The sequence below is a fragment of the Natator depressus genome, chromosome 19 (assembly GCF_965152275.1).
Source record: "Natator depressus isolate rNatDep1 chromosome 19, rNatDep2.hap1, whole genome shotgun sequence".
Lineage (NCBI taxonomy): Eukaryota > Metazoa > Chordata > Testudines > Cheloniidae > Natator > Natator depressus.
The window spans coordinates 9581726-9605703 of record NC_134252.1 but is presented as its reverse complement, the minus strand read 5'-3'; the positions used below and the strand labels follow the sequence as shown (position 1 = coordinate 9605703).

Here is a 23978-nt window from a genome sequence, read left to right as displayed (position 1 = left end):
ATGCAGAGAGGTTAAGGATGGAACAGAGAAGTGGTTGGATCATACATAAAACCGAACCCTCTGCTGTATATAAATCTGGCAGGGGAGAGTGCTTAGAAAAAGAAAACAGCTTTGACAATAGAAAAATAGAACAATGGCTGCTTTCCTTTCTCAGAAGCTCGCAAGGGATGGAGGGATCTTCCCCATCCCAACAGGAACAAGCCCGGAGCCTAGCTGAGACTGGAGGTACTGAATTAGAGCGAGGGGGTGAGCAAGGGAACAGCTTAATGCCCTGGTGAGCCAGTTCTGGCTGTCCGGAAAGCTGGGGCAGCAGAACCAAGCAGCGAGGGTGGTAACTTTAGGGTGAAGGCACGCTCAGGCAACAAAGCCTATTGAAAGCAAGAGGAAGACTCTCCCTGAGCTTCGAAGTGGACTCCAGTCCTGGCAGCTGCTGAAGATAATGAGATGATGGAGGCTCAACCATCTCCTGCCCTAAGCAGCCAAGGAAATGCCTGTTAGAGGCAGCTTCTGGTTCACATGTAGGGGGACAGGGTGGGTGCATTTCAGTAGCGCAAACCTGGGTCCCTGTAAGAGTTGAGGTTAGCTAGAACAGGCCCTGAACTGATTTGCCAGCAAAGAAAAGGGACTTGGGGTCAGGCACTTGATTAACAAAAAATAAAAATGGAAAAGTTAAAATACTAGAACACAGCTGGATCTTTTACTTCAAATTACTGGCAGGGCTGTAGCGAGCCAGCTGCTGGCAGCCTGTTGACGCTGCGTCAGGAGTGAGCCTCCCAGCCCGTCTCCTCAGACTTGTCTACACAGCTGTTTTTACAGCACTAGCCCTCTGCGGCTCAGGCTGGTGCTTGGGCTCTGACAACTGGGGGATGAAGGGGAAGCAATGTTAAAGTGACATCTACACAGCTCATTTTAGAGCCGTAGCGGGAGCCCTGACAGCACACGTCTCGGGGGGGGGGGGGGGGGGATGTCGGCTTGCTTTCCAATGCACTGTAGACTGGTCCAGGATGTTTAAACAGAACAAAGCAGAGCTCACTCAACAGTAAACACATCCCTCGCCTTCGAGGGGAGCTGGATCAGATCTTTATTCGGGCTCAGACTGCCAGCCTACATCTGTAACAAGGCCTTGCAGCAGGGGAGCTCAAAGAGCTTTGGCCACATGAATTAATGAAAGTATACAGCAGCTTTGTGAGGCAGATCTGTCTTATCCCCTTTTACATATAGGGAAACTAAGGCAATCGCCCAAGGTCACACTTGGAGTTAGTAGCAGAGCACAGAATGGCACTTAAAGAGTCTGACTCTGTCCACTCACAAATACTGTTACACAGAATTATTTGTACATATATGAAAACCAGCCTTTCTTTATCAAATGAATATTTACCGCCGCAAGCAGAGCCAGAGGGGGCCAGGCAGCACTTCTCTGATCCTTCTATCCATAAAAGATCTTCCGTCACACGGGCTCTTGGTTCTGATCGGGCTCTGGCTAGATGTCGAGTGATGAGAAATGCCAAGGCATCAACATGTTGAATATCCCAGTCTCAGAATTATACCCAGAGGGACTGTTCTGGCCTCACAGCGCTGGGGTCAGTTAGTCAGTGAAGTATATGGATGCAGATTAATTAAGCATCCCTGGGAAATGGAAACAGCAGTTCTTTTAAAACAAGCAATTCTCTTTAGACCCAACCGAGGATCCATTCCGAGAATTCCTCCCTCAGTCCCCGGAATTACAAGGCTTTGTCAAAAGTGGTTCCCTACATAAAATCCTGCTCTAAGGTGTCTTAAACGGGGTCTTTAAAATGCATCCCACTTTCCAGTTACATTGACGCACTGCGTATTGTGAGCAAGCAGCATTCCTCCTTGCTCTCAGAGCACCGTGTTTCTTCATGGGACAGAGATGACAGGACTCTCTCTCTGGAATGAGAGGAGGACGTGTTATTCCCTGCACTGAGGTTCATGAAGGGAACGTTATTGCCCGGGATCTGCCTTGTTTCCATGTGTTACGGCCTCGCACCAGCAGCTTCCTGTGGACTGGATTCAGTGCCAAGTTCTGCTTCTAGACCTTCAGCCTGGCCTGGCCGGTGCACCCACCACTGGTGGATTTCCTGGTATAACTCCTGATGCTCTTCTTTCCAGTGTCTGAATTTCTCTGAGGTCAGTTCCGAGTCGTTCAGGAGCTGATTGAGGATCTGGAGCTCAGCCAGCTTCGCCTGCAAAAGGAAAAGAACATTCCCCACAGCTCAGTGCTTGTGCGTCAGAGGGCATTACACGGCGAGAGGGCTTGAACGTTTCACCTACTTTGAGCGTGCTTTGCAGGGCCCGGACCAGGTGAACTCTCTCGTTGATCTGGGGGTTCTTGTTGCGCTTGATGAAGGATTTGCGGTACTGCTCGTGGGTCACGAGCTGGCGCGTGCCGATGAGAGACACCCCGCCTTGCTTCAGACACTTAATTAGGGACTCTAGTTCTTCGCCAGGGGAGTCTGCATAAGGCGGGGGGAGGAAGGGGGCGGGGGAAGAGAGCCACAGCAGATAGAGTTAGAGTGGGGCTGGAACAGCCTCTGTGCCAGGGTGATGGACTTGTGGGGAGCAGGTGATGCCTGCTGCGAGGATGGCCCCAAGCAGATCAGGCTTCGGCACGACAGCCCGTTCAGGATCCTGGTTCTCTGTGGTCAAGAGGGTTATAAGAACGTCCACAGATGGCACTGGAGAAATACGACATTCCCCAGACACAGCGGCTAGCTCATGGAACGGCACGTTGGTGCCACAACAGGATCTATGGCCCTTTGGACATTCTGACACCAATCGTACGGGGACACACCAGACCGGATCCTTGGGGGAGGCTGAACAGAAAGGGGATGGGTGGGGTGTCCATAGGAGATTCTCCACAACAAAGGAGAAGCCCTGACAACCCCTCCCCCGCCCTCCATTCAGCACCCTCCCGCCGACCTGCCCCAGAAAGGACCCACTTGTGTAACACCCCCCATCCCCCCCTCCGCCCCCGCCACCCGGAGCCCGCTCTGCTTGAGCCAAAGAATTAACTTTGCGAGCAGAGTCTGCCGTGGATTCACTAACTGCTTTACCTGGATCAGTCACCAGGGTGCCACACTGAGCACAGGTGACGCACAGCGGCCCTAAATCCAGGCTTGATCTCGCTAGCACTTACCCAGGGGCGAGCAGGGCCTGCCACTGCCAGGGACGGGGCTCCCCACTGGGCCGGTGGAGTCAGGGCTCCCCATTGCAGCACCGGGCTGGGCTCTCTCCAGCGTGGTGAGCAGCTCCCTTCTCCTTGGCAGCTGGGGAAGAACATTTCTGTTTAAAGACCCGCCCCGCCCCCCAACAGCAAGGAAGGTTGGGAAGAGCCACCATCCTCTCGCCCTTTGCCGAGCCGCGTTTGACACCCGCGACGCAGCCCCGCCCGCCAGCATCCGCAAAGGGTGGGCCAACAGCTGATCCCATGTCCCATCACACAGGGCCAGGGCTCTCCCCGGCTGGACAGTAGGATCTGCCCCCATCCCCGGTGACACTCACCAGATCAGAGCCAGGCCTCGGAGAGTCGTCGTCAGGATCCTCAGCTTCCGTCTCACTGTAGCAGTCTGGCGGGAGACGCGCAGAGGGGACTATCAGCGGGAAAGCCTGGACCAGCCACCACCCTTTGCTCCTGCCCAGCACAAGCTGCCCTTCTCCAGCGCCTTCTATCCAAGGATCTCACCGCACTTTAGCGAGAAGTGGGGATGATCCCCACGGAGTGGGAAGGCGGGGCAAGGCCTCTTGGTCCCCAAGCTGGCCATCTAACCATTAGGCCGCACTGCGTCTTATCACCCAACGTCGCTCCAGCCCTGCTGCCGCTTGTTGACTGTAGGATTCATGGCTCAGCAATAGGATTCTCGTCTTCACCCCCTCCCCACCGTAAGGTGCAGCAAGCTGCTCACAGGCCAGGAAAGGAAAGACTGGGAGCTGGAACAGAGCCTGGCTCGCCCACATCTTTGGATTCTTGGTCTCAAAGTGGGGAGGGGTGGGGGGCACCAGCAGTCAATGCAGAGCAGGACCCTTTCCCCCGACCCCTCTACCCCAAACTCACCACCTTTTTCAGGGGTGTCCCTCTTTAGTCTCAAAGGTCCTACCCTGCACACAAAGTTGGGGTCCCCTCGCTTTTGTCAAAAGGCCCGTGAATCGGCAATCACTGCATGGAGGTTACAAAAGTCCCAATGCCAGTGGGATGGATCCCGCCACATTGCAGGTCTCCCACGCGAATCGCTCGTGCGTGACCCTCCTTTCGGATCTCGGTCACCGCGCATTTGGGCCTTCACCAGCTGAGCACAGAACTCTGGAGAAGAGACCAGACCCCAGGGTGCCACAGGGCCCACGCTGACCCCCAAGCCAGAGGCAGTGAGGACTGACTGGTCTCCTAGTGAGGACTGACAGGTCTCCAAGATCCAAGAGCTTTGGTTCCCCACCAGTACTTAAAATGTCTGTGTGCACCCGTGGGGGGGGGGGGGGGAAATAGTGGGGGTTACAGACCCAGCCAATTGAAAACAGAGCAGCGTCCTGAGGGGTGCACTTTAAGCATTGTCTTCCCGAAGCGGCTGCTCCCAGCTTACGAGAGAGACCCCCCGCCCCACACACACTTCAGACCACTTGCAGCACTGCTGCCCGCCCCAGCTCACATAGATACGGGAGTGGAGCCCACTGGAGTCAGGAGGATTCTGGGAGGGGCTCATCCAGTCACGCTGTAGGGACATGGCATGTAATAGCTGGTTCACATGTGGGGTTCCAGCCCTGTTTAGCAAGGTGCCTGGTTCCTACCTTCTTCTCTATGCGGGAGCGATTCCTGGGCCAGCTTGTATTTGGTTTTTGCGGTGATCAAACCACTCACCCACCTGGGAAGACAAACAGATCACGGACAGTCACCAAAGAGACCCCCTCCCAGGTTCCCAGGCACTTCCCCTTCCATCACATGCACCCCCTCACGTGTGGCGAAAGCCATCTCAGACCAGTGCGTCTCCAGCCTTTTCCTTCTGCAGCCCGTTTGGAATGAGAGATCCGGCCCTCTTCCACAGCCACCTCCCTTCCCGGCAGCCCAAACCCTCCACAGCATGGTCCCCACAGCATTTTAGTCTGTGGCCCGTTGGGGCGGGTTCCACAAATCACAGCCCGAGAACCACGGCCCTCACTCAATCGTACGGGCCATTTGGACACAGCCTCCAGTGACCACAGGAACTGTGGATTCAGGCTGGTTCAGCCCCTCCCGAGAATGCTGGAGTTTAACTGCATCCGGGTATTTTAGCGAGCAAGGAAAGGGGTGTTGTGGCCAGTCATAGTTTGCATGGATCACCGCAGGGTGTTTACTTAGCGATGTCAAATTCATGCAGGGACAGCCTGGCCTGCCCCAACCCGGCCCGGCTACTTACATGCTCAGATCAGCCAGAGTCTCTGCTGCGAAGACGAAAGGTTTGTACTTCTCATGGCAGAGCTGGAAGACACTGAAAGAAGAACAAGGATGCGGCTGCATTTTCCACAAATTCCTCCCGTATTAGCGGGCAGCTGTAACTACCCCCTAGTTAAGAGTGAAACAGGTGTCCCATTCTTAGCCCCATTTCCAGCCTCCCCCGGGGCTAGCTGGGCTCTGCTGAAGCACATGTTCGCCCTTAACTTTCAACAGACGCTTTTATTTGGGATTTTTAAATTCCCCCCTCCCGACAGTCATCAAATCCAAACCCATCCGCAATGAGCAGTCTGAAGAACGCCTTCCCCTCTAGGCAGTTCTCTACAGCTCCACCTTGCAGATGGCTCTCCTGCACTGTGCCCTACAGCGCCTCCTGCTGGGAGAGGGCCGCTTGTTTCCCCTACAGCACTATTACTCAGCGCCTCCTGCTGGAGCGGCGGGGACTGGCGCAGCTGGGAGCTTCTCCCCACACAGAGCTCCTGCACTGTTGCGTACGGCTAATTGGCTTGGCACCAAGCGCTCCGACGGATGTGCTGCCCTACGGAGAGCGCTCCCACGCCATCCGTGCTTCAGGGTCCTCCTCTCCCAGGTTACATTCGCCCTCCTCTCCCGAAGCTGAGGTCTCTGCTCAGCATCTCCCGCACTCACTATTTCTTCTTCTGCTCCCGGGTGCTTTCCAGGTCGTAGGTCGACACGTTGATCAGGCCTATGGCTTTCTCGTCCTGGGCGGTGAAACAAGGGGCACGTCACACACAGGGGGCTTTGCTGCCATTGGTGTTTAGAAGCAAGATTCATTTGGTTTTGGGGCATCATGTGGGTCTCTGTGGCCAGGAGAGCCACTGTACCAAGAAGGTAAATCAACAACCTCATGCTGTGCTTGGGTACGATAACAATAAAGAATAATCCCCAGCTCTTCTTATCTGGCCTTTCAGTACATAGACCTGAATGCGCTTTCCAGAAGAGATCAGGCTTCTCCTTAGAAATGGGGTTGGTGGAGTCAGAGAGTGGGGAAAAAGCCCACAAAGCTGGTGCAGGATCCACCTTCTTCCAGCCCTCTCTGTGGGGCTGTTACACCCACCCACCCCTCTTACACATCACCTCTGAATTTGGCTCACTGAGTTATCGGAGCGTAGAGGAGTCTCATTTGGGGACGTGCACCAACTGGGCCAGGAGAGAAGGTGCCACTAATGGGAGGGAGAGGCACAGAAATCTCTCTGCCCTACTCTGAACTTCTGATTCCTCGGCACACCTGCAAAGACTCCCTAACCCAACGGCGGCTGGGCTGACCTAGGCCTGGGGCAGTCCAATGGGCTCTGAGCATAGCGAACTCTAACTTGTCTCACTTTACACGGTCCCTGTAGATTTGTCTCAGGATCTCTGGAGCCCAGCAGCCAACGCCCCCTTCCCTCCCGCCCTAAGCCCCCTGAGGACACGGCACCTCTGCATGCCCCCCGATCTGCCCCTTTCCACTAATCCCCAGCGTTGAGGGACACACTCACACTGGGCTGGTTGTACCAGTAGAGAATGTGGCCCTTCAGCACAAACCAGCAGCGTTTCCATTTCTGGGACATGAATCCCACGTGGTCTTTCTTCTTCAGGAGCCAGCCGTCGCAGTCCACCTTGCCCAGCTCCCGACAGGACACCCGCCGGCGGCTCAGCCTGGTAGCCACTCCTGCAAGGAAGGAGGAGAGGGGGGCAGTGGGAGTGAGGCACAGCGAGGGGAGCACCCGCCTCCCATGAATCCTGCCCCAGCCCTGCCCCGACAGCAGTCCCATAGCGGCTTCTCTGCGAGACTCCCCCACCCCCTGCGCCCTCTCACCGTTAGGGGATAGCGGAGACACAGAGGAGCCCTGTAGGCAGTGGGGAAAGTCCCACGCTTTTTGGTGCAGGACAATGGTGAGCCTGGGCCATCGCTGCTCCCGCCCGTAAATGCGCCAGCCATTCATCCCAGTCTGCCTCTGGTCACAAAGGAAATAAGCTTGGTGGTTCTCAGCCAAGCCCCTGGAGGGACTCTCTCCATCCCCCAAAACCACTATGGACCGCAGCAGCTGGCAGCCAGCTGCGAGGAAATGGGGAAGGAGCTGCACTGGCGGGGGAAGAGAGGGGACTGGAACAGCACAGCCGGCCGGCACGAGGCCTGGCTCGGCCCAGTGCTGAGCCCCTCGCTTCCGCGGCAGAAGCTCACCAAGGAGCAGAGGAGGGAGGGAGGAAGGGTGGGGCGGGGAAGAGAAAGGATCAGAGCAGGTTCTCCCAGCCCCAGGCTCAGAACAGAAACACCCGGATTCTGCTCCGCAGCCAAGAGAAGCGGCACCAGACGGACACCACTTCTGCAGCCCCAAGCACCACGTCTGGCCCTTCCTTCCGGGGCTCTGCAGCCTGAGTGCATTCTGCGTCTCGCGGCCAAGCTGCACAGAACGCCGGGTAGCCACATCCCACGGGACCCCTCTTCCCTCTGGGCTGTGTGGCCAAGCAGGGCCGGCCTTAGGGAAATCACACCCTGGGCAAATGTGCATTTTGGTGCCCTTGGCCCCCGTGGGTATGGTGCCCCCCCCCATTGCCCCTGGCCCTCATGGGCTTCCCAGGATCCCCACTCTCCCTTCACTCCTAACCCCTGCACTGTGCCCCCTTCACCCCTAACAACACTGCATCCCCCCTCCGTCGCCCACGTGGGGAAACTGACCTGGATGCACAGAGCAGCTGGCAGTGCTGCTCGCTCCCCTGCTGGGCTGCTGCTCCTCTGCCCCATGCACCCCTAGGGGGCTGCGGGGGGGCGGAGGGAGCGAGGAGAGACAGCGTGCGTGCGCCTGAGTGAGTAGGAGCGTGCTGTCTCTTTAAGAAAGCCCTCAGGATCAGGAGCCTGAAGGCTTGTTCAGACACAGGCAGCTGCCTGACCCAGAGAGGCAGCAGCATGGACAGATTCCCCCCGTCCTGTCACCCCAGCTCAGTGCAGACCGGGTGCATGGGTGGGGGGAGGGGGACACCCCGACATCAGCCTCGCCCCCATCTCCCTGCACAGCAAACAGGACACTCCCAGTGCCAAGCAGCAGGAGGGAGGAGGGGCAGCCCTGATCAGGAGGAGTCACCTGGCTGGTTGTCCAACTGCCCCCCTGCAGCTCGGGTCCCCCCACCCCCTCCAGACGCTGCTGCTCACCCGGTCAGCCCCCGGGACTCAGGCAAACCCTGAGCACGGCACCCTCCTTGGCGGGCTGCCCTGGGCCACCGGCCCTGTGGCCAAGTTAATGTGCAACCTAAGAATGCGCCTTGGGCCTGGGGAAAAACAAACCTTTGTGAAAAGGGAGGAAACGCTCCGATCCCCTGGTTAACCTGGAGCTCGAGATTGTCAAACCCACAGGGGGATGGGATGAGGCCACTCACCTTTCTGCCTGGAGCAACTCTTGGTGCTGCTCTGAAAGGGATGGAGAGGACACAAATACACGTGGTTAGAAAGATCCTGGCCATGCAAGCAACTCACAAGGCTTTTGGGAGGCAGACGATAAAGTGAAGGAGACGCCGTTATCTAGGCACTGGCCTGCCAGTGGAGAGCAGACAATGCACTCGCTGGCTGGCCCTTGTATGCGGGAAATGGCTGGGCGATCATAGCTTTCTTGCTTAGAGCACCCGAGGGCTATAGCTGGTTCAGCATGCAGCTGCCTGCCCACCAGGTGACATTAACTGCAGGGTAGGGTATACTCCCAATGACTTCATTGGGAACAGAAGTAGGCCAGCCCTGAGCACATTTGAAAATCCCAATAATTTTTAAGGATGAAGATGAGGGTCCTGTTAAGTTATTTGCCTCAGACATCCTGCAGCAGTGAGTTCCACAAGTTCACCACACACAAAGTTAAAGATTTTTTCCCCTCTTATCTCAGTTTTATATTTGTTGCCTTTTAAATTTCTAATGGAGTTCCTTCTGGTCTAACAGGGGAGGGACATTAGGAGCCCATGTGACCTTCTCAACCCCATCCATGTTTATCTTAGTCGTGTGTGCTGCATTAGTGCCTAGAGGCCTCAGCCACCTCAGGCCCAGGGGGTTGTCACTGTACAGACACACAGGAAGAGACTGGCCTAGGCTCGTTCGCTCTCCTCTCACCTTGTTTGGAAGAGCGGGAGATTCTGGTCCCCGACTTCTGCTCCCAATTCCGTTCTCTCGGGACTCCTTAGATCCGAGTTCCAAGGTGCTGGGTCTGGCTGGAGCGACAGCAACGGGGGAGCTGCGCCCTTCAAATCCTGCCCCCAAAGCTTGGATCTCCAACGTAGGGGCTGCTGAAGCGCCTGCAAAGATCAAACTGGTCAGGGGGACTCCAACACCTCTGAGCCACATAGCGATTTGTATTTCACTCGCACGGAGAGGTCAGACAGCGGGTTAAAAATTTAGGGCCAGATCCCCAGCTGGCCCCACTAAAGCCTCTCTTCTGTAACATGAGCGCCATTCCAGCTGCTCAAGCCCTGAGGTTTGCAAGGGGCCTACCCTTTAAGGCTTGAAGCGCAGTATCGTCCATGCCACATTTTACCCGAACACTGTAGTCTCAACTCACATCCCCCACCCCATGGCCATGTAAACCAAACAAGCTCTTTGGGGAAGCTGGCCCTCCAGAACCAATGTTACCACATGCTCTGCCTTTGCACCTATCACACAGTGGATAATCTCTCAGGAGATCTCCGGGAACCTTAGCTGATGAAAGTTTCAGAAGAGCCCTGCAAGGAGGGTACTATCAGTATTGTTTTACACATGGGGAAACTGAGGCACAGCATTGTTAAGGGACTTGCTTAAAGTTTCACAGTGAGTCAGCAGCCAAGCCAGGAAGAGACGCCGGATATCCAGGCCTCCGCTCCAAGCAGTCGGCAGCACTCTTTAGACCTGCCCTGACTCCAGTCGGCTTGGTCCCTTTCCTGACTTACTTATATCACAGTAGCACAGAGGATCAGATAGGGCCTCAAATGTGCACGGCGCTGTACGGGAGGCAGACAGAGTGTCCGGGGCGGGCACCATTTATAACAGGAGTCCCAGTCACAGGTGCTAACATTTTTCCTTGGTGGGTGCTCCATCCCCGCTCTGGCCTGAGGCCCTGCCCCCTCTCCATCCCTTCCCCCACGGCGCCCCTTCCCTCTCCCAGCACCTTCTGCCAGCTGCTCCCTGCTCTGCTGGCACCACTGGGGCCCTGCCGAACAGCTGTGGCCGGTGGGTGCTGAGGACCCCCTATTTCCCCCCCCCACGGGTGCTCGAGCCCCAGAGCACCCACGGAGTCGGCACCTATGGTCCCAGTGTTGCTCTGCACAGGGCACAGGACTCTCAGCCAAGTATCTGCTCACAATCCAGTCCCACTAACCTGCAACAAGCAGAGCTCACACCAGTGTGGAAAGCCTTTCAGAGGAGGGCTTGCTGCTTTCCACAGGATGCAGAGGGCATCTGCTCTCTCCTACCTTCAGTGGGGAGTTGCCGTAGGAAGTCCCTGGTCCCCTCTCTGGGGTGGCTTGAGACAAACTCCTCCTCTTCGTCAGTGGCGAGATCCAGCGCAGAGTCCAGCCCTGATTCCAACCCGGCGATCACGCTTCAGGAGAGGAGAAACCTTTAGCTAGCACTTGACAGCAAACTAACCCTGTGGTATGTTTGCTACTCAGCAGAATCGCGCCACCCTGGAAGCCCCAACGGTGTGTGGGTGGGAGTGTTTCATCAGAGTTCAGTTCAGCAAAGCAATGCCGGTCGGTGCTGGTCACGTGGGCCGTTTTTACCTTTGGCACCACACGTGCGATCTAGGAGCTGATTCTGCATCATTTTCCTCTCCCACACAAAATGTTACTTAATGGAAAAGTCAGTAGGGCAAAACAAGTGCGAGGCTCCAGATAAAAACAACATAAAATAAATAAATAAATACTGCCTAGATCTTCTGTGGTGCTTTTCAGCCCTAGATCTCCAAGCACTTCATAAATTATCCCCATTTTCCAGATGGGGAAACTGAGGGACAGGCTTTTTTTTTTTTTTTTTTTTAATTTAAAGTGATTTGTCCAAGGTCACCTGGCAGGCCAGCGGCCAAGCCAGGAATAAAACTCAAGTCTCCGGAGTTGAAGTCCAGGGCCCTATCCATGAGACAAACACTGCCTAGCAAGGCCACAACACCCCTGTGAGGAAGGGACATCTCCTCCTCCTTTTCCAGATGGGGAAACTGAGGCATGGAGGTGCTGTGACTTGTTCAGGTCACACAGCAAATTATGACAGAACTGGGAATGGAACCCAGAGTCCCAGCTCCCAGTGTCTGATCCAAAAGCTCGACCACATTTCCTCCCTGGAAACAGGAACCTTTGCATTTGGGGAAGCATGGGATGCGGAGGAGAGAGGAGGGTTGTTTTTAATCGTTTCTACCTCCCCACCCCTCCCCACAGAAGATCCTTAAGGAAACAAATAGTTTTGCTTATTAATTCACAACAACATTACAAATTTCCCTGGCATGCGAGGCTGAAAAAAGGAACCTTGCTCTGGTGACGGTGATCTTATCAGATCTACACTCTACCCGAGCAAACCTACAGAAGCAGGGTCTTTGACTTACACCACCAACCGAGGAAAGGTTGGAAGAATTGATCCTGTTTAGTCTAGAGAAGAGAAGGCTGACAGGGGACAAGATAACAGACTTCAAACACCTAAAAGGTTGTGATAAACAGGACTGTGACCAATTGTTTTCCTGAGTCCACTGAGAGTAGGACAAGAAGTAATTGGCTTTGGTTTGCAGCCGGGGAGATTTAGGATTTTTAGGTTAGATATTAGGAAAAGCTTTCTACCTTGGAGGGTGGTGAAGCACTGGAAGAGGTTACCTAGGGAGGTTGTGGGAGCCCCATCATCAGAGGCTTTTAAGAACAGGTCAGACAAACACGTGTCAAGCATAGTCTAGGACAGGGGTTCTCAGGACAAATTTTTTGATGGCCCAGAGTGCAGCCCCCCACTCTTGCTGGTGGCCACTCTCACACTTTTTCCTAAAATACTTAATTAGCTTTAGGAGAAACAAAGAAAGAGGCACATAGACACGTCCAAATCATCATACCTGATTTCTGCTAGCCAATAGGTCTGTTGTGAAAAGTGAAATTAACAAACATACAGGTATCACTTTTCACAGCAGACTTACTCAGCCCTGCCAAGCCTGGGGACAGATTTAGCCCTGGATGAGGGGCTGGGGGAGGCAGCAGGGGGCCAGAGCCTGGGACTGGAGCCCAAAGCCCCCCTGCCAGCCCATCACCCCAGGGCTGAAGCCAAAAGCCTGAGCACCACCGCCCCCGGGAAGGTGGGGAACTCACCGGCTGCCTGCTCCTCCAGCATTGTGCCCCAGGTGTCTCCAGAGGAGGGCAGGGCCCAACCCCTGCTGGCCGCCCCAGCAGATAACACCAGGGCGGTACATCCAGGAGCAACAGGGACAGGGAGGGGCTGTGTCCCCCCGCCACAAGAAAAGCCCCTAGTGGTCACATCTGAGACATGCTGATTCTAGGTTTACTGACTTCTGTCTCAGTGCAGGGGGCTCGACTAGACCTCTGAGGTCCCTGCCCGCCCCACCTTTCTGTGATGAACAGACAATGACTAAAAGAAAAGGAGTACTTGTGGCACCTTAGAATTTATTTGATGCATCCGATGAAGTGAGCTGTAGCTCACAAAAGCTTATGCTCAGATAAATTGGTTAGTCTCTAAGGTGCCACAAGTCCTCCTTTTCTTTTTGCGAATACAGACTAACACGGCTGTTACTCTGAAACCAGACAATGACTAGTCACTCCTCCCAACACAGCCACAGGGCAGAGCCACTAGAGAGGCCTAGGGAAAGACTAGCAACAGGAAGTCACTTTGGATTAAGGTTCTGGGCTCTTACCTGGAAGGCAGGGAGACCACGCTTACTGGAGAGTCATTGCTTTGCAAGCCAGGAGATTCTGCAGCACCCAAGAAGCTGCCAGGTGCCTACAAAACAGTCAGCGAATTTCCATCCTGCGCACCACTGGAGCTCAATAGACACACAGCAGAGCAGGGTCACCACACTAGCGCTCTTCTATGTTGCTGGGACAAAGCCTTCAGCACTGAGTCAGAGGAAACTCGGGGCACTTCACAAAAGCACTGACCCGAGATAGGGACTGGAATGAAAGGGAAGCTGCAGAACTGCTAAGCCCCAGGAAGGAGCCTCCAGCCAGCACAATGAGGCACACCGGGTGGGGATGGGAGCTGGTGCCCCCTCCAAAAAGACAGCAATGCAGCTACAGCTAGCCCTGGGGACCAGGCAAAGGTGCGATCCACCTCCAAATGCCCAGCGCCACTGGGTTCCTAGGCAGTGACTGCCTATTCAGCACAGCAAGTAAAGGTTCAGTCCTCATGCTGGGGGCGTGGGGGTACCGGGTCCTGCTCACCTGATGGCACGGAGACCTGGGGGAACACGGGGACCCCACAGAGATTAGTGGAATCTTCTTCAGCACCAACGTCACCTGGTTTGGCTTTTCGAGTATTTTCTTTACCAGATTCACTCGAGTCCAACCCACCTACACACGGGATTAGCAGGTCAGTGCTCATCGCCAGCACAGGCCGAATCACACTGAATGGGCTGTTTGAAACAGGCAACTCTGCAAGTCATTCTACTTTGTTACATGGGCTCTGTCAGCTGGTGAGGCCATCAGTTTGATCTCGTGTCTGGTAACTATTACTCTGGACCACGAGCACCACTAGCCACAGGATTTCAGAAAGGGGATGTTTCTCTCCCTAGGCACCTGGTACAAGCAGTGGTCAGGGTTTAGACACCTGCATCGATTACAGCTCCATGGTGCACACAAGGGAATCTATAGTCGCGTGATTCAGCAACCATGCACTTCACAAGACATCCAGCTAGCCAGCAGCAATCCCACCATGCCCACCAGGGATTCCAAACGACGCGACAACCCAGTTAAACACCTGGCCATCAAAGCAGTTTTGTAAGCTAGTCATCCATGCCCTTCTCGTTTCACTGTCCATTTCCGCAGCACCACCGGCCAAGTCAGAGACATTCAGCTAATAGCCTGCAGCCAGCCAGCCAGCCGGCCATCCTCCCTGTCAGAGGGTCAGCAGGAGGGCCGATTGAAAATTCTCCATGAAAACTGGTTTTCAATGGAACAATTTTTTCCATTTTTCTAAGTATCTGATTTCTGTGGAAATTGATTTTATTGTTGCTGCAAACCTGAATGCCCATAAAGAGGTGCAGGTTTTGTTCAAATACTGAAACATTTCATTTTGGATAGATCTTTCGTGGCGCCTCATGGGAGCTGTAGTCCAGCTGCTTCATGTCCCCAGTCTCCTCTATACGCTGGGCTTCCCAGCCTGACTACATATCCCATGCTGCATCACAGCCAGGGATACTGTCATGTACCATCTGCTCTCCCCAAGAGGTGAGACTGGTGCATCATGGGAGATATAGTCCAACTAGCGAGTCCAGGTATAGAGGAGATGGGAGCATGAGCACTCAAACGACAACTCCCAGGGGGTACCGTTGCTGAACCCAGTTGTTTCAGATTTTGATTTTTTCTGAAAAGTCAACTTTTCTTCCCACAGGAAAAGACCCGTTTTCTGACCAGCTCAAGCAGACAGTCACCCACCTAACCAGATGCTTCACGGTCAAATGGAGAGAACGATTCTGACCCCACTCAAGTGGGCAGTAGAGATTTACGAGGCTAAATTAACTGATGTTTGTAAGCGTGGAGAGCTCAGCCAAGTGCTGGGTGTTGGCCTCTCCCAGCACTGAGCCTGAAACCCTCCTTTCCTCCCCCTCTCTCATCTGGTTTCAGTCTGTTGAGCATGTGGTTTGCCAGAGAGTCAGGGCAGAAACACTGGGTTCCTTACAGCGATTCTACCTGTTTCCTGGGTGTGCCCAAGCACTTGTGTTTAGAATGGAGGAGGGGAAGGGGGAAGCCAGGCTTTGGTGGCATTTGCTTCTCCTCCATGCAGCATGTGAGTCAGAGAGCGAAGAGGGGATGGAGGAAAGAAAAAAAAGCTAGCACCAGGCTTTCTAATAAAGGAAACTAGCCATTCTAGCATCCCAGTGGCATCTGGGTCACACAGACTCCTACAGTTAAGAGGGTCCAGGGCAATTAAGTGGGAACCAACCAGTCTTAGTAAACATGAGTAGGGATACGTTGCATTATCATCCAAGGACCTCAGAGCCCTTTATAAAGGGGGAGCCAGCACGATCCCCTTGCCAGGAGGGGGTGCGTGAGGCCCAGAGTTGAAGTGAGTTTTAGCCTGATCCCTTCGGGGCTGGGATCACACCTTCCGTTGGGAAAGAGTCTCGAACGTGGGGAGCCCCACCAGACTCAGAGAGAACGAAAGTGACTTGCCAAAGGTGACACAGCAAGTCAGGACTAGAACCCAAAGCCCCCCACTCTAACCAGAGGCCAGGCTGCACCCCCTACCGAGTGTGACGTTCTTCCCCGCTTTAACACAGATGAGGATCGGCCAGGGCAGACCATACACATCAGCCATGATCACAGCTACACTCAGAGACCCCCTTTCCTAGTAGGATTTTGTCTGTCCCAAGAGACCAGCATGCTAACGGAGCGAGGACAGGGACATACTTACCACCACCTGCCCGTTGACTTGAACGATCTCATCCCCCGGCAGGATCTGGCTGCAGTCGTCAGCTGGAGACTAGGAGGAGAGGCAAGGGAAAGACCGAGGGGTGTCAGAACCGTGCTCGTTGGGAAGCGGAGACAAGCTCTCAAGCCACTTACACTGCGGCCTAATCAGAGTTAAGCAGCTCTCTGGCTGATGTAAGTCAGAGGGGCTCAGGAAAGGGGGATTAACCATTAACTCGCAGGCCTGATCTTTTGGGCGATTCCCGTTCAATCACAGGCGTGAGCGCAGGAGGAGACGACTGAACCAAGGCGCCGGCTGAAGCCTTGGCCAAGGCTAGTGTGACACACGGCCACAAGGCAGCTGAGTAGGAAGGACTCAGCCAAGTCCTGTCCAGTGCAGCCCATGTCCTAGAGCTGGTTCAGGAAGAGGGTTGGGCGCCTTAACAAACCCAGGGGGTTCTGATACCCAGGGGGAAAATGGATTTTGCTCATTATGGGCCAGTGTAGGCAGGTTTAAGAAGGGGGCTATGTTGGGACACCAGTTCTGAGCCGTCTCCCTGCACCTGCAAACTGGAAAGACCAAATCAGAAGCCATCTCCCCGCCCCGGGCCCAGCCCCGACAAATCTCTCACCTTAGTGGCGGTTCCCGCTATGAAGTGGAGGCAGGAGTTAGTGGATTTGATCTCGATGCCCTGCAAAGAGGGACAGACAGAGTTTGGAAACGTCAAACGAATCCCCAGCGTGAGTCAGTGGTGGAGGAGCGGACTCACCAGACTGTCCTCTGGCTCGGTGGGCACGAGGTCGACGCTCTCCAAGATGGCAGTCTGGTTCAGCAGGGCTGCCGGGCTGCAGCTCGAGATGTTCTCACAGATCCCCACAAGGTGCCTGCACTGAAGGACAGCAGGAGAGACTCATTCCTCCGGAAACCCGCCAGGACCTCACGGCCTCTACAGAAGGGCAGCAGCGACCTCAAGGGTTGCAGAACACACACACACACACGGCAGCACTCCAGGGTCGCGTGCACAGCCATACTTACAATCAGCAGGATCCGGTTCTCTCTCTCAGACACTCCGCAGTCCTAGAAGAATGAGAGACACACAATAAGTTAGGTCGATCCAGCTTTATAAGTTGTAACTCCCTGAGATTCTTCCAAGCCAGGAGCAGATCATGACGGCCCTACTTGGGATGAGGGTGGGGATCACAACACAGCCCACAGGTCCCAGGTGCTGGCGGCTCCTCTCCCAATGCCCACAGACTGGGGAAGCTCTGTGCCAGAGGGTGCCGTGCCGCTGGCCTCCAGGCGAGACGTAAGGCTGTGTGGTCACGAAAGACTTCTCAGCACTGGTTTTTAAGAGCAGCAGCAGGATTAACCCCAGCATCCTGGCCCGCTTCCAGGGCAGGTTGTTACATTCCACCAGCCTCGACTCCTCCAGCTGTCTCCAACGGAGACGCCATTCTTCACACACTCCCGTCAGTGCCGCCTGGCTCCTCCCAGATAGCGGCTGTGTGTTGCGAGAAAGCCCGTGTTTGGGGGAGGGAAAGCCTGGCCGATCACATCTAGGCCTAAGGAGCACACTGGGATCCTCGAGGACAGGTGCTACCACCCCTGCCCTTACAGACAGGGGCATTGGCCCCTGCAGGTGGGCTGATGATACTCATGCTCCCAGAGACGGGTACTCTGCCAAGAGGTCATTTTAGTCTCTGCCATTTAGCCCGGATGGGGGCAGACAGCGCGCAGCCACCCACACAGCGCACGACTCCCGGACAATCTGGCTGGGGAGTCACTGGGCGATTGTGTTGAGCCCTCACACGACTCCGTATAGCAACGGAAAGAGGATCCAGGATCAGAGTTGCTGTCGGAGGTACTCCTCGCTCCAAGGACAGACCTTTGAGAGTCTCCTTTTGGCTTCCAGGGGCTTCGGATGAGGCCCCGAGGCCCCACCTCCAGCCTCTTCTTGGGAATTTCACTGGAAAATCAGAGTGACTAAGACAAGAGGAGATTGCTGGGGGGCAGGAGTGGGGAAAACACCCTGGAGATGGGAAATAAGAATGAACTGGTCAACCCAGGCAGCGCACATGGCGAGAATGTGGGGCAGCTGCTGGGCTAGACACAGAGGGGTGTCTGTCCAGAGGGCAGTCGGTGTTTGGAAGGCTCTGTCCCCTCCCCAAGGGAGAAGAGTCCATTGTTATGGGATGGGGGACAGGGGGTAATGGGTGAGAGATGCCTTACTGAGGCCATTCTTGCTCACACACAGTTACACCAACCTCCGGATCTGGGAGCAGAAAGGAATCCCCACCCCGCAGGGCACAATGGCAGGGACCTCCTGGCTTAGCATGGCAGAGGAAGGTGTGAACCACAGCAAGGTAGAGCAGGCGCCCTTCTGTTGCACGGGTGGATCTTGGCTCTAACCCTAAAATATCCCAGCAGGCTCTACTTTTAGGTTATTAGGAGGGTCAGTTTCTTCCTGCCCCACAGCCCTAAACCCACCACCTCCTGCCCCTGCCCCCCCTGACCCTGTCCCCTAGCCCTCCACCCCCTCTCTTTCCCCCCCCCAGACCCCATCCCCTAGCCCTCCACCCCCTCTCCTGCCCCCCAGACCCTGTCCCCTTGCCCTCCATCCCTCTCCCACTCATTTACAAGCCATTAAGGTTTCCCTGAGTCTCCTTTTCCATCTCTCTCCATGTCACAATCTCCCCTCCCCCACCTCACAGCTACCCGTCCCTTCCACGCTTCCAGGCCCTGTTTCCAAAGCCGGAGAAGCCCAGAGCCCATTCCTGACACGCCCTCTCCTGTGGGTGCCCCGGACTCTGCATTCCACCCTGAGCAGGCCAGGATCTTTAGGAGAATTATTAGCTCCCAGTACCTGTGGCTCAGCAGAACAGCGTCCCCCGAATCTCTGGTTCGGCCTGTTAGTCTCTCTCCTCCCTTTCGCTCAGCTGAGTCTTACGGACAACTGAGCTCCCCCCAGCCCGGAACCTGATCTCAAAGGGTGAATCACAGGGTTATATAAAGAACAGTTCCCCACCCCCCCCCTTTGATGTTGTTTATCTCCTTGTCCCTTCCCTGCTCACACTCTGGTCATTTTCTCTTTCCTTCCTTGCAGCTGACTGAGCTGCGACAGGCCAGGGGTCCGATCGCGGATACACCCATGGCTCTCTCATCCCCTATATCCCACGTTCCCCTGGGCAGCACCTCAGAGGCACCGAGCCTTCCCCGGGCATCTCAGGGACACGCGTTCCTTTGGCCAGCTGTGAATCACTGCCATAACTTTTCTGTAAAGGAAGGCCATTCCCAAGATAGATACCGATGAGGGCTCAGGTGACCAGATCGCATACACCCTAGGCAAAGCGCGGTCTCTTCACTTGGCATGGATGCTCCACTTCCAGACCTCTTTCCACGAAGCATTCACAGCATGTTTGCAACACTAAAACCTACTGTCCCTCCCTACCCTTCCTTGATGGGCTCCCCAGGTACCCATGGACTTGCCCCTAAACTGGGTTCTTGAAGGCAAGGCGCATGCCTAGGATTTGAACTGCCAGCACTGCTGTCGGTGGGTACCTCTTCCTGCTAACCTTCTACTCTAGCTGGAGAGCCCTGCTGGGGTCCAAGAAGTTGTTAGAAGAGTCAGAACATACTTGGGATCCCATTGGGCCCTGTGGACTACAAAGGCATTGCTGGCTAGAAGGCATGCCGAGACCCGAGTCTGCTTTTACCATCTCGCAGCCTGTGAATGCAAGATGAAGGAGCACTGCAGAAGACGCGTGAACAGAGGAGAACTGGAGGATGAAGGTAGTTAACAGCACTCCTTCCTATTACCCAAACACCACCACTCCGACATACACCCCTTCAGCAGCGACTTGCTTATAGACATGAGTCTAGTGGTTAGAGCAAGAGATGAGGAGCCAGGATTCAGGCATTTTAGTCCTGACACATTGAGCAAGTCAGTTCATCTCTGTGCCTCAGTTTCCCCATCTACACGTGTGGGTGACCCTGACTTATTTAATAGGGCTTCATTCATGTTTGTAAATCAGTTTGAGAACTGTAGGGAAAGGGAACTATTGAAAGGCAGGGTATGGTTATCTGTTCCATCAGCTGACAGTTTATAATCTCCAGTCAGATTCCTTCTTTTAACACTCTCCATCCTTCCACCAATATCCATTCATCTAACTCAGCTACCGCTAACCCATCCCTGACAGAGGGGACGGCGCCCCGTGTCCGATAAAAACACTTTGGAAGGACAAATTGTTTGCCTATGAAATGAACCAGATTTCACGGATAAAAATCATAATGCAGAAGACTATGGCTGGGTTCCTCTATAAGCGACAAGCTCCAAACTGGACATTGGGCTAGTCTATCAACACACGCGGCTTTATCCCTGAAAAATATATTATATAACCAGTGCACGGTTCACTTGTCTGTTCAGAAGTGGCCCAACATTTAGATGTATGGACACACTAAGAGCAGCAGGAAGGTCTCCAGTACAGATTTAAATTGTAATGAAAACACACATTATTAAACAACATCTACCTGAAGCATTAGTAACCCAAACACTGCAGCAGGGGACAGCCCAAAAGTGAAATGGACTTTGAAACAAACATGAAACAGACATGAGCAATTTTCATTCTCTGAGCTGAGGGAGATGCACAGACAAAGCATGACGAGGGACAAATTAGAGGATGGGAAAGAAGCTTTAAAATCCCAGAGGCTAGTAACACAGTGGTTAAATTGACAGTGTCCAGAATATTTGCTGGTCAAGCAGTGTTGCCGAGACTAAGAGAAAATGTTTTGAATTGAAATAAGAACAAATAAATAGATTCCCCAGTCCCGCTAGGAGCTCACGCTCTCTTGGGAAAGGGAGTATTTATCAGCCAAGGAGGAACATTCTGGAGGGGAGATCCTGATGAAGTTTTGGGAAACATCTCACTGATCGTTTGCTAGTGAGAAAAGTGTGTGCAGTGTGTGTGTCTGTCAGTCCTTACACTGTGCCCATCACCATGGTATTTGGGCCATCCTTTTCTGCCCCTCCTACTCTCACTTCCTAGGTCATGAGACACCGCGGCATGACACGAGTACTGAAGAGACGTCACCCATATCCACAGGCCCCCTGCACATCTCAGGGGTAACACACAAACACACCAACCCTGACACAATCTGGCTTTGGTTTCTTGTGATTTTTAAACCCTCGTTACTGACCTTCTGCAGGATCTGGGCCAGTTCTCCGCAGAGCGAGACAATGTCCCGGCTGGCTGAGTAATCATTCAGGTGAGAGAAGAGATACCTGTGAGGTGCGTGAGTGAGACGGAGTCGTCAGATAAACGAAGGCAGGAAAGGAGAGGGCCCAACGAGCCTCAAGTTAATTGAGGCACCGTCCTCCCCTCGGGCCAGGGGTTTAAACACAGTCTTCCAGGATTTTATGGAGAGTTCTGAAGGGGCCCCAGTTGGCCCAAGCAGCCGGCGATAAAACACAGAGCTCATCGCCTGCAGTGGGCAGCTGCCGGGCGCTCAGTGGCCTGCGTGGAACAAGCTGGGAGTCTCAGTCTTGTTTCTACCACGCAGGTGTCCACACCCCATAGAGCCACTTCTGCTGTGGGGAGGCTCAGCAAAGGAGTGAGCAGGCTGTGCAGACGGAACTCCTCTCTGGCCCCAAGAGGGGGTCCCTCCAGGGCAGAAGCACACGGGCAGAGGACCGTTGTCCAGCCACTGCTCATGCTGTGCCCGTTCTCTGCACAGAAGGCTCCAGGCTGGCCGGCTGCTGTTTTCACCATCACCAAGAATAGCGTGGTCACAGCCCTCCCCTTCCCAGTCACTGAGCGGAGCCTTGTCCCTCTGTGCTAACAGACCATCCTCCTCTGGCCAGGGAGACACTGGCTGCCATGCATCCAGTCCTGACAGCACTGGTCTGGCATCCCTTTCCACCTCTGGAAAGACAGTGTATGCAAACCCCACAGAAACAGAAGGCCTGTAGCTTGCACCCCGTGCCATTCAGCGATCCCCTTCCTTATCATGTGGGATCCCTCCTCACGTGGCCCTGGCCTTCCAGTCTCTCCATGCTCTTTCCCTGGCCTCTGCAGACTGGGGAAGCAAGTACCTGTTGAGCCAGGTGAAGAGCCCCTTGGCTGCCGTGATCAGCTCAGCGATGCAGGCCAGGAGGTCCGGGGAGGGTGTCTCAATGGCCTCGCCATCATATGTGGTCACCTTCCTGCGGCTCAGGATGAGGGTCCGGGTGGTCCAAGCGACTTGCTGCAGCTTCTCCGTCAGCGTCCCCAGGCTGGTGGTCTCCAGCTCGTAGTTCTGGGGGAACAATCCAAACTAGCTCAGCAGAGGAGAGAGGAGCCAGCCCTGGAGCGGCTCAGAATGAAGACTGAGGGTGGCAGACACCCCACAACTCTGCACTGCTCCCCGAAACTGCTGGGGGGGGGGGAAATCCACCCATCCCCTGAATCCCAGAGCTCCCTCCCTCTGGGAAGCAAGGCCACAGGTGAGACCTAGGAGGGAACCCTCTCACCGTCGCTCACCGCAGGCGGTGCTGGAGATCGGGAGCGGGCCTCGCTCCAGACTCACGGCCGCTCACTCACCAGCATGCACAGCTGCTCCACAGCTTCCAGAATGAGCTCCTGATGGCCAACACGCCTCAGGCCCAGCTCCTCCAAGCGCCGATAGGACAGCTGCAGCAAATCGTTCCCGGTCAGGGGCCACGTCTCAAAGGGATACTGCTGCAGCACCTTGTCCAGGCCTGAAAGGGGCAAACGCAGTCACTATCCACCTGCTCCCAGATTGCCCATGTCCAGACATCTGCCACCGCCACCTCAGCCTGCATTCCCCCTCTGCTGACAGCTCTGCCAGGCCTTCCTGTCCGCTCGCCTTCACCACCGCCGCTCCCTCAGGGGCACAGGAACTGCCAGGCTCGATCAGAAACCACCTAGGCCAACCTTGGAGAGAGACCAGCACCCGCTGCTTCAGAGCATGGTGAAGGAACCCTCCTAACCCCAGGAGTTAGAGGCTGGCTTAAGCCCTGAAGCATGGACTTTAACAGCCCTTCCAGAATAGCATTAACTCGTCTAACTCCAGACATTCTTGTTATCCACCAAACACATCCAAACCCCTTTGGAGTCTTGCGGAGGTTTTGGCCTCAGACGCATCCTGTGGCAGTGAGTTCCACCATCTCGCTACGCACTGTGGGGAAAAAATATTTCCTTGCGTCGGTTTTGAGTTTGTCCCCTTTCTGTTTCACTGATGGGCCCCTTGTCCTCGTGTCAGGAGACTGGGAGAACAGAACCTCCGATCTACCTTCTCCCCCATCCCACCAAGTGTGTAACACCAGTTGCCTTCCCTGGCTGCCAGATCTGTTTCCTCCCTACTGGCAGGTCCCCAGGGAGCTGCATATCCACCCCCACCAGCATGTGCACCTCCCTGCATTGGACTGTATATCCTCCCCCAGGAATGCCTCTCCTCCCCCAGGGCAGGGATCCGAGCCGTGCCCAGCCATGCCATGCCCGCATGAGTCTAACCCGCCTCTGCCAGAGCCCCCCAGAAGGTTTCAGCCACTCCTGCTCCCAGCAGGACTTGCACAGCTCCTCCTGCCAGCACAGACTCTGCCGTGGGAGCGGGCAGCCGCCTGCCCGCCCTAGGGGCTGGAATGCACCCCCTGGCCACAGGTGCTGGAACTAGGGGTGCTACCACACCTGCTGGCTTGAAGTGGTTTCCATCACACACAGGGTTTACAGTTTGGTTCAATGGCTCTCAGCACCCCCCACTGTACAAACTGTTCCAGCCCCTGGCCAGCCCTGAAACCTCCACCGCACTCACCTCTCAGCCACTGCGCCACCTTCACAGGGCTCCAGGCACCGATGGGCTCCATGCCCAGCTCCCTTCCCGGAAAGTCTGTCCAGGGGCAGGACTCCCGGACACACCTGAGCAGAGGCAGCCCCACCAGGTAACTCCCAGCCAGCTCTGCGGTTGGTGCAGCTGCCTGCCGCTCAGCAGGGT

General features: G+C 55.1%; 1 protein-coding gene across 1 annotated transcript; it reads right to left on the bottom strand.

Annotated features, from left to right (window-relative positions):
* Positions 1–1029: 1029 nt before the first annotated feature.
* CNKSR1 (connector enhancer of kinase suppressor of Ras 1) lies at positions 1030–23886 on the bottom strand. Its single transcript, XM_074934409.1, has 21 exons — positions 23799–23886; positions 22568–22725; positions 22081–22283; positions 21186–21270; positions 17028–17069; positions 16762–16881; positions 16624–16683; positions 15996–16064; positions 13805–13933; positions 13279–13364; positions 10859–10986; positions 9528–9709; positions 8813–8843; positions 6937–7109; positions 6086–6159; positions 5403–5474; positions 4798–4871; positions 3523–3587; positions 3158–3287; positions 2293–2474; positions 1030–2204 (listed from the first exon to the last, which is right to left on the bottom strand). The coding sequence occupies exons 1-21, from the start codon at positions 23848–23850 to the stop codon at positions 1995–1997; spliced, it is 2325 nt and encodes a 774-aa protein (XP_074790510.1). The 5' UTR covers positions 23851–23886; the 3' UTR covers positions 1030–1994.
* Positions 23887–23978: the final 92 nt, after the last annotated feature.

Excerpts from the sequence above, each read along its gene's own strand:
- CNKSR1 (XM_074934409.1), bottom strand. The coding sequence starts at position 23,850 with ATGGAGCCCATCGGTGCCTGGAGCCCTGTGAAGGTGGCGCAGTGGCTG. Across the intron at positions 22,726-23,798 it reads GGTGGCGCAGTGGCTGAGAG|GCCTGGACAAGGTGCTGCAG; the intron begins GTGAGTGCGGTG and ends TGCCCCTTTCAG. Across the intron at positions 10,987-13,278 it reads GTGGTCTCCCTGCCTTCCAG|CGTGATCGCCGGGTTGGAAT; the intron begins GTAAGAGCCCAG and ends CCTCTCCTGAAG.